A 10,752-nucleotide genomic window follows, 5' to 3' on the forward strand; every position below is an offset into this window, starting at 1 on the left:
AAGAATGCTGAAAGTACCATGGACTGCTAAAAGAACTAACAGATCTGTCCTGGAGGAAGTGCACCTGAAATGCTCCTTGGAAGCGAGAATGGCCAGACTTCGTCTCACCTTTTTTGGTCATGTTGTCAGAAGGGACCATTCCTTGGAGAAGAATGTCATGCTTGATAGGGTGGTGGGTTGATGAAAGAGGGGGAGGCCTTCAATGAGATGGATTGATCTGGTGGCTGTGATGATGGGCTTAAGTATAGCAGGGATTGTGGGGCTGGTGCGGGATCGGGCAGTGTTTCATTCTGCCGTGCATGGGATCGCTATGAGTCAGAAACAACTCGATGGCACCTAACACCACCACCAACAACAACAGTGATATTGCCTTGGAAACCCAAGGAGGGGTCACTATGAGTCGTAATCGACTTGATGGCAGTGAGAGTTTATAAGCAGAAATAACACTCTGCAGATACTATTTTTCTTTCTATTTAAATTTTGTCATTTCATCCTCTCCAACTGGAAGCAAAGTGCCATTGAGTGATGCTTTGTGGTCTCCTGGAGAGCAAACAGAGAGCAAGCAATGCAAAGGCCTATTTCTAGAACATGTAAGAACATAGCATTTGTCTCACAAAGCCAGAAAGCCAACTTCCATGTCCCAACTGGATGTGCATCCTGTTGAAGCATTAAATTAAATATTGTATTTTATCCCAATTGTGGTGGTTCAGTTTGTGTGTCAACTTGGCTGGGCCTGGTTGTGTGGCTGGGCAGCCGGATGTAGTATTCACCATGATGAGAATGGTAATCAACTTCATGGTGGAATCTACTGTGAGCAGCTGAGTAGCTGCCTTAGGAATGTGGTCTGTTTCCTGTATATAAGGAGAAGCCTTGGGGAATGGTCCCTAGCATATGGCATGCTTGGACCCTGCATATAGCTGTGTCATTGTTCAGCATCCTGCCATGCTCTGCTGACCTTGGGACTTACAATGAACTTGAATTAATGGCCTGCCATGTGGTTTGCTAACATCGGGATTGTGCCTTTTTACTTATAAACCTCAGGCTTCTCAGCCTCAGTAGCCAGCAGCTGTCTGAGTGAAGAAATGCCTCTAGCTCCAGTGGGCCAGAAGCAGGAGGCAGAGCTGGACCCCAAGTTTGAGGGGCTTTCACCCAGCCCCTAGAGCCTAGCACTTTGAACTTGGACTTAAAGCCTCCAAACTGTAAGAGAATAAACTCCTGTTTGTTAAGGCTATCCCATTTGTGGTATATTCCTGTCAGAGCGGCACTAGGTAACCAGAACACCATTCTTGCATAGTTAAGTCACAGGAGAGTTTTTGTCCTAGAACCACTGATAATGTCAAGTCACTGATGACTTCAAGGTTCAGACTGCATGAGGTTCAGTTACCTTCAGCTTACCTGAGGTTAATTCTAACTGTGAAAATAATATATTTTTCTTTGCTTACAAATATGCTACTTTGTCTCTTAACTTCAGTCTGGGACATACAAATGTATGTCTAAATTGACCGCAACTTCTTCCTATTTTACACTTGAGTATGTACTTATCAGACCCTTTGTAGCCACCCAGGACCTGACTTTTTTTTTTTTAATATTTTATTGTGTTTTAGGTGAAGTTTACATAGCTAGTTAAGTTCTCATTTAACGATTTTTATGAAAATTGTTCTATGACATTAGTTACATTTTTTTTTACACTATGTCAGCATTCTCATTATTTCTGTTCTGTTTGTTCTGTTTCCATTAGTCTAGCTTCCTTCTTTATTTTTTCATCTTTGCTTTAGGGAAAATAATGACTGTTTGGTCTCATGTACTTGACTATTCAAGGGAGTGCAGTACTCATGGGTGATATTTATAAGCCAATCTATTATTTGGCTGAAAGGTGACCTGCAGGAGTGGCTTCAGTTCCAGCTTCAAAGAGTATCATAGGGTGATAGTCTTAGGGGTTCCTTCAGTCTCAATCAGCTTAGTAAGTCTGGCCATTTTTTCAGAACTTGAGTTTTGTTCTACATTTTTCTCCCATTCTATCCATCCCATTCTATTTCTGTTGTGCCCCTAGTCAGAGCAGTGTGTAAGTCCTGTTTTATTACATTTTGATTATCCCCAGCTCCATTACACATTCCAGTGATAAGTGGGGGCTGGAGTGTTTTTACATGGAAGTATTTTGTGGAGCAATTAAAATTCATAAACCTCTGTCTTCTTGCTGGACCAGAAGCTTAATCACAAGGGACTAAATGACACTTCCGTCTCATTGTATTTATGCCTCGACTGCTGTGACCTCTAAAGAGATAAACATATGAAGAGCAGCTTATAATGAGTTTTGGGCTCAATGTCACAAAGCAGAGCACTGGGTCTCCTCTCTCAGTGGCATCACTGAAGGGGGTGTAGAGGGTGTGGACCGTACTGGGTGACACTGTCAGAGGGGGTGACATGAAAATGACTGTCAGTAAAATTTTTGTGCAGAGTTTAAGCAGAAATTTATTTATTTTATAAAAATATCCCTGTAGTTAGTTATGGCAACAAAAATCTTTTTCATAAGCCCAGCTTACATGTGTCAATATACCTACAAGGCTAAAACTCCATGCTAATTTACTTTTTGAATCTTCTATTAGGCTCCAGTCAGAGCTGTCATTGCTTCTTCTCAATTACAGTAATGCCTTGAATCACATAGTTTTGTCTGCACACATGCTGTTTTTGTTGCTGCCAGTGTTTTTATGGTTGCTGATTTTATCAAATTATCTGGTGTTTTAGCTATAGTATTGTAGTAATTAGTATTTGTGAACCTATATCAATAACTTTTTTGACAATGAAGTAGTAATTAAAAGAAAAGAACTGCTGTAGAGTAGATCTGACTCATATCTTTGGTTTTGGAGGCGATTCACTACTATATTACTTAATCTTCCTTCCAAGGAGTGGCTGATGGGTTTGAACTGCCAGGCTTCTGGTTTGCAGTCAAATGCCTTAGGCACTAGGCCACCAGAGCTCCTAATTAAAAGAAAAGAAGGAGAAAAATAAAAAAAGGCTTCCACTCAGTTACTAATAATGTTGTAACTAATAATGTTGTAATTCTGTGTAGAAAGATTTTACAAAGCAATTTTGTTGCTAGTATTCATAGGAATGCTTTGCTAGTATTTATATGAATATTTCTAAGAAATATTACATTTAAACAATTTACAACTGTATCACATATTATTCTATGATTAAAATAGATAATAAGCATTACAAAGGATTCTGTTTGGTCTGGTATGGAAGTAGGTCTATGGGGGGGATCACCATGAGTTACTGCTGGGTGACACCAACCCAAATAAGAGCACTGTTCTCATCACAGAGAGATACAAAAATGCTCACATGCCTTCATTACAGCCCTGGCCTGGGAATCAAATATAGTGGGAAAACATTTTGCGACTTGTAAAATGCAAAGAATTAGCAAGTAAGGAATCACTGCATAAAAGTTTACAAAATAATTGTCCTTTCTCCAGTGATTCTTGTAACTACATAAGGGTTGTTGATTCAGTCAAAGCAGCGACCTCTCCTTGGGTTTCTGAGGCGGTATCACTACAGAAGTAGATTGCCCGACCTGCCTTCCGAGGAGGGGCTGTTGGGTTTGAACCACCAGCCTTCTGGTTAGCAGTCAAGTGCTTTAGGCACTATGTTATCAGAGCTCCTACTACATAAGGGAGCAGAGGAAAAGAACAACAGAAACAAACACATCAGACAAATGAGTCATGCACTTCACCTGGCCCTTCCAGGGGAAAAATGCATGCTGTTGATGCGATTACCTTGAGCATTCCTGAGTTGGGCAGGAGTAGGGATGGGGTTTGTCATTGTAATTCCTGATGTCATCATCAGATGGCAGTGTTTGCTCTAGAACATGCTCCACGGTTTCTGCAAGGCACCAGGGGGAGTCAAGGTTCCATCCTAAAACATTCCAAACTCCACTGCCAATCACTGCTTTTTGAGATTATGCTTTCTAGTTTTGTAGTTTCCTCACTTCTAAGTATGTAGAATGGGGCCAGGTGTAGGATAGCAGTTGAGAATTATGCCTAAATCTCCTGAGACCCCAGGAAAATTTGGTGACTGAACCGCCCCAGTACAGCCATCTTCATTCTGGGAGGGAAAGAAAAATTGTCGTCCAGAGTTGGTCCACCAGGACAGAGGGGCTTCGTGAGTCAAGAAAACAACACAGGAATCCTTGCCATCCCAAGCCTGGAAACATGAGCAGATAAGGCCACTGGAGAGGATGCACAGTAATGCCAAGTCATAAAACAATGTCTGCCCTTATTTAAAATTTTAATATTTTGTTCCATGGACTTTTCTTGCATTAATTTTGATTGATCTAAAATGTTATTTATTTTATTACTCAGTTTTTGTTCCTCATCCACCTTAAATTTTGCATGATTCTAAACCCAGCCCTATGTAGAATTTTGAGGAACAGTAAATTTAGATTTAATTAAAGCAGGATTTTGATTGGAACAAAGCAAAGAAAAGCTAGTTACAGTTTGGGTAAGTTTCAAGAGCAGGCCTTTTCAAAAGAGAATTGTTGATGAGTGTGGATTCTGCTCATAAACTTACCTTCACTTGCTTTGTATCATTCTTTATTGTGGACTGTATCCTCCAGTATGAACACCTGTGAAATTGTTGAAGAGTATTCCTTTGTCAAATAAAAGTAGTAACCACAAAAGATCTCAATTCTTATTACATATGATTAACATTATAAATGCCAAGCACGCTAACCACTAAGTCAACTAAGTCATGGTAGTGGGGCATCTGCTGTAGATATTTGAATTTTTCATGATTTTTGATCACACATAAAATATATAAAAGCATTGAAATAAATATACATTGAGGTCCTTTCTAATTAACGTTAAAAAAATTCTTCTTTAGTGATTGGTAGGAAACAATGAGGACTCTGCTTTGGAACAAGAAAATTAATCAAATGCTCTTTGAGTTTGTTATTAACATTACAATATCGATATTATTACTCCACAGCTTTGTTTGGGACAAAAGTAAAATATATTTTCCCCTTTGGTGGCATAGTGCCTAAGGCATTTGACTGCTAACCAGAAGGCTGGCAGTTCAAACTACCTCCTTGGAAGGAAGACTGGGCAATCTACTTCCATAGAGATGCCGCCTCAGAAACCCAACGAGGGGTCGCTGTGAGTTGGAAATGACTCAACGACAGAGAGTTTTGTTTTGTTTTTTTGGTCTAGGAATCATATTATAATTTCCAGATATATAATATCTGAGTATAATATAATTTAGATTCTGTATTGACATTTATTTTTTATTATTTTTTTTAAGCTTCTACAGGTGGTCCTTTTGATTGTTTTGAGGATATAAATTCCAGAAGTGATAGATATGGAAACTGTGGTGATAGACATTGTACATTTAGGTATGTATTTAGAAAAGTATAATTTTGTTTGGAATGTGTGTTATATATTTCTAAAGTCCTAGAATATATTATATACACAGTAAAATGACATTTTATGTCAGGCTTTCTTTGTTTCATGATTTAAACTGAACAATTTAATTTATGGCCAATAAATGACATTTGCTTAATGCCTATAATGTTGCAACAAAACTGACCATGAAAAATGGCCTCTATTTATTGTTGTGATGAGCTAGAAACTGTACAAGGTAGTTTATATGCATTATATATTTATATGCATAGAACATGGGAAGTAAAAATTATTTATCCCATTTTACTGATGAAAAAAGGGAGGGGAGGGGAAAGAAAAGAAAATGAATGGACAATTATGGGACAAGTGTTGATATGGGTGAAAGGAAAAGCAATATAACAAGAGTGTGTGACTAGCACTATATCACTAAAGAAGAGGAAGACATGGAGAGGTGCACAAGAAGTACAGACTATAAAGGTAAATACTATTACATATATAATACTGTGTTATCAGCAATAGCAATCACTAATCTATGAGTGCACACATAGGTAGACAGGCAAGAAGATGAGGTATGGATAGGTGAGATATGAATGGGAATATACCCATGATCATGGGTAGGTTTGGCAGATGATATTCCTACATATGTATTTGTCTGTGCTATAAAAATGTCCATATACAGTTTAAAGCTAATAGGGAGCAAAGTAAGATAACTTCTTATGTAAGTTCAAGTTGAAGTTGAAGACAATTAAAACAAGTCCACACGAGCCAAAATATCACCTTGGTTATATCCCTCCTGAATTTAGAGACCATCTAAAGAATAGATTTGATGCATTGAACACTAACTAATTACTGAAAACCAGAGGAATTGTGGGATGACATCAAGAACATCATACATGAAGAAAGCAAAAGGTCATTAAAAAGACAGGAAAGGAAGAAAAGACTAAAGTGGATGTCAGAAGAGACTCTGAAACTTGCCCTTGAGCAGAGAGTAGCTAAAGCTACTTGGAAAAACCGACAAGATAAAAGAGCTGAACAGAAGATTTCAAAGAGCAGCTTGAGAAGGCAAAGTGAATTATATTATGATGAAATGTGCAAAGACCTGGAGTTAGAAAACCAAAAAGGAAGAACACAATCAGCATTTCTCAAGCTGAAAGAATTGAAGAGGAAATTTAAGCCTCAAGTTGCAATATTGAAAGATTCTATGGGCAATGTGTTGAATGATGCAGGAAACAACAAAAGGAGATGAAAGGATTACACAGAGTTGCTGTACCAAAATGAATTGGTTGATGTTCATCCATTTCAGGAGGTAGCATATGATCAAGAACCAATGATATTGAAAGAAGAAGTCAAAGCTGCACTGAAAGAATTGATGAAAAACAAGGCTCTAGGAATTGACCGAATGCTCACCGAGATGTTTCAACAAACAGATGCCACCCTGGAGGCAGTCACTTGGCTATGCCAAGAAATTTGGAAGACAGTTCCCTGGCCAACTGACTGGAAGAGATCCATATTTGTACCCATTCCAAAGAAAGGTGATCCCACAGAATGTGGAAATTATTGAACAATATCATTAATATCACATGTAAGTAAAATCTTACTGAAGATAATTAAAAACTGGTTGCAGCAGTATATTGACAGATAACTTCCAGAAATGCAAGTTGAATTCAGAAGGGGATGTGAAATGAGGGATATCATAGCTGATGTCAGATGGATCTTGGCTGAAAGCAAAGAATACCAGAAAGATGTTTACTTGTTTTATTGACTATGCAAAGGCATTTAATTTTGTGCATCATGACAAACTATGGATAACATTGAGAAGAATGGGAATTTCAGAACACTTAATTCTACTTGTGTAGAACCTACACATAGACCAGGATGCTGTCGTTTGAACAGGACAAGGAGATACTGCATGGTTTAAAATCAGGAAGGGAGTGTGTTAGGTTGTATCCTTTCACCATACTTATTCAATCTGTATGCTGAGCAAATAATCTGAGAAGATCGACTATATGAAGAAGAACATGGCATCAGGATTGGAGGAAGACTCATTAACAACCTGTGGTTCACAGATGACACAACTTTGCTTGCTGAAAAGATAACTTTACTGATGAAGATTGTGCAGTATAGATTACAACTCAATATAAAGAAAATAAAAATTCCACAACTGCACAAATAAGCAGGATCATGATAAGTGAAGAAAAGATTGAAGTTGTCAAATACTTCATATTGGTTCTATAATCAACAGCAGTGGAAGCAGCAGTCAAGATATCAGATAACGTATTGCATTGGGCAAATCTGCTGAAAAAGGCCTCTTTCAAGTGCTGAAGAGAAAAGATGTCTCCTTGAAGACTGAAGTGTGCCTAACCCAAGCCATGGTATTTTCTATAGCCTCATATGCATGTGAGAGCTGGATAATGAATAAAACGAAAACCAAACTCACTGCTGACAAGTCAAATCTGACTCATAGCAACCTCTCCTCAGGTTTCTGAGGCAGTATCTCTGTGGAAGTAGATCACCCCATCTTCCTGCTGAGGAGTAGCTGGTGGGTTTGAACCATCAGTTTTCTGGTTAGCAGTCAAATGCCTTAGGAAAAGAGTTGATGCTTTTGAGTTGTGGTGTTGGTGAAGAATACTGAGAGTACCATGGGCTGCTGAAAGAACTAACAAATCTGTCCTGGAAGAAGTGCAGCCAGAATGCTCCTTGGAAGTGAGAATGGCCAGATTTCCTCTCACCTAGTTTGGTCATGTTGTCAAAAGGGACCGTTCCCTGGAGAAGGATATCATGCTTGGCAAAGTGGAGGGTGAACGAAAAAGGGGAAGGCCTTCAAGAAGATGGATTAACACAGTAGCTGAAACTATGGCCTCAGGTTTAGCAAAGATTGTGAGGCTGCCAAGGACTGGGCAGTGTTTTGTTCTGTTGTACATAGGGTCGCTATCAGTCAGAGATGACTCATCAGCACCTAACAACAACAACTGGCCTAACAACTACACCAGGGTGATGTCCTACTTAGAACAAACATGGGAGATCAGAAGGGCAGCATTTGTACAGGGAGAAAGATAGGCAGGCAGGAATGCAGAGGCAAGAGGGACACAGGGAGAGAGTAACCACAGGGAGGAAGTGGGAGGAAATCTGTTAGATTGCAGGGAATGTAATCAGTGTCACAAAACAAAATGTATGAACTGTTGAATGTAAAACAAGTCTGCTTTGTGAAATTTCACCAAAATCACAATAAAAAGTTAAACAAAAGATTAGGTGAGAGCAGGAGAGGTGATTATGAATTTCTTTCAAAGGCTAAATCCCATATGTTTTTGTTCATAAGTATATTGACAGGATGTTTATAAACAATTCAGCAAAAAGTTGGATATTATTTCAGTCATGTGCATATCTTCCAAATATTGCCACAGGCAGTTTGATTAATGGCTTAAGTAATAAAAATAGAGCTTGATTCAAAATCAAATGTTCCTCTCCTACTCCCAATTAAGTTTTCTCCTACAAATTGGCAAAGTTTATTTAAGTGAAAACTGAGCTTGTTGGTCATTAGGTCAGAATATGTGCAGTCTATTTCTCCTTTGGTGGTGAAAGTGAATAGTAAAGCCAGTGAACAGAAAGTGGTTACCTAATTACTCATAGTTTCTGTAGCTGCCCTAGATTCTTTCATGGAGACTTCAGGCAGCTACAGAGGTAGGAAAATAGTCTGATTAAGGGAACCAAGACAGTTCTCTCCATCTTACCACTTAGACTTTGATTGCCATCCTCTTGGTCTTGGTCTCATATCACCATCTTTGCTCTCATCTGTTGACCATATGAACTGGACTTTGCTACTGATTTTATTGCTTAATTGGCTCTTTTTCTAAATTGACTTTCTCTGGCTCTGGTGGATATAGCCACTTTATGTGTGTTATCTTAGAACAATAACAAGAAAAAAAAATCAGTGAGATCACGTTTCTCATCTGCTCAAGGATCAAAAGGTAGTATAGGACAGATCTGCAAAAGGAACACAGGGCTATCAGATTGCAAAATTCACTAACTTTTCACTTGCCACATTGCCTAACAAAGAAGGAGTCACATCATAAGTAAACATGCTCAAAAAAGTCTACTGAAAGAAAATAGTTGAAACCGGTATTAAATTAGTGAAACATTATTTTACCTTAGTTAGCCTACATCAGCAGCTTATAATATTTCAATAACTAGAAAAAGAATTTTTTTCTGCTTTATATCTCTAGTAATCTTCTATGTGGAAAACTAGTTTGTTCGTGGCCACACAAAAGATTAATAGTACGTGCAAATTTATCTGTGATTTATACACATATACGAAATGAAACATGTGTATCTACATTTCGAGCCATAGAGAAGCCACCTAGAACGGGTCGTGTTTCAGTCACAACATATTTCGATGCCGACGACAGAGATGAGACATTTGTAGAAGATGGCACCCCATGTGGCCCTGATATGGTAATTAGAACTACATAAATCCAGGTGTTTTCAAATTATTTTTTTTATGATTGTACTCATTTTGACAATATGCAGAAATTCAAGTATTTTAAAATAATTTTTTATGGTTGTACTCGTTTTGACAATATACCAACCAATGTGTTTTTTAACAGCTTTGTTGAAGTAGAGTTTGCTACGAAATTCACCCATCATAAATATACATTGATTTTAGTTAACTTACAGAGTTTGTGTAACCATCATTAATTTTAAGACATTTCTATCACCCCGCAATTTCCCTTTTGTCTGTTTGCAGTGAATCTTCAATCCCATCCCCAGCCCTAAGTAACAACTGATGTGCTTACTGTCTTTACAAATTTACCTTTTCTAGACATTTCATAAGGAGCTGTGGTGGCACAGGAAGATAAGGCAGTCTACTTCTGTAAAGATTTGTTGTTGTTGTGTTGTTGTTGTTAGGTGCCATGGAATCGGACCTGCCTCATAGCGACCCCTCCTTGGGTTTCCGAGGCGGTATCGCTACGGAAGTAGATTGCCCCATCTTCCTTCCGAGGTGTGCCTGGTGGGTTTAAACCACCAGCCTTCTGGTTAGCAGTCATGTGCCTTCGGCACTAGGCTACCAGAGCACCTTTGTAAAGATTTACAGCCTTGGAAATCTAATGGGGGTCGCTCTGCATCTAAATTGACTTGATCCCAGTGGTTTTGTTTAGACATTTCATATAAATGGAATCATATAGTATATGGCCTTTTGCTTCTGATTTTTTTCATTTAATATGAAATTTTTGAGGTTTATTTAGACAGTATGAGGCATCAATAGTTTATTCATTTTAATTGCTACATAATGTTTCCTTGTATGAATATTTTTATCCATTCATCAGCTCATGAAATTTTGTATTGTGCCTAGTTTTTTTTTTTTTTT

General features: G+C 38.3%; 1 protein-coding gene across 1 annotated transcript in view; it reads left to right on the forward strand.

The window, feature by feature from the left end:
* Positions 1-10,752, forward strand: part of LOC103192135 (disintegrin and metalloproteinase domain-containing protein 5-like) — a 246,507-nt gene that overhangs the window by 166,831 nt on the left and 68,924 nt on the right. The window contains exons 15-16 of the mRNA XM_007935062.2: positions 5,293-5,383; positions 9,611-9,839. Coding sequence (XP_007933253.2) covers positions 5,293-5,383; positions 9,611-9,839 — 320 coding nt within the window. The remainder of the gene's footprint in view (positions 1-5,292; positions 5,384-9,610; positions 9,840-10,752) is intronic.

Source organism: Orycteropus afer, unplaced genomic scaffold, assembly GCF_000298275.1.
Source record: "Orycteropus afer afer isolate SDZICR_OR568_19922 unplaced genomic scaffold, OryAfe1.0 scaffold00024, whole genome shotgun sequence".
NCBI classification, from domain to species: Eukaryota; Metazoa; Chordata; class Mammalia; order Tubulidentata; family Orycteropodidae; genus Orycteropus; species Orycteropus afer.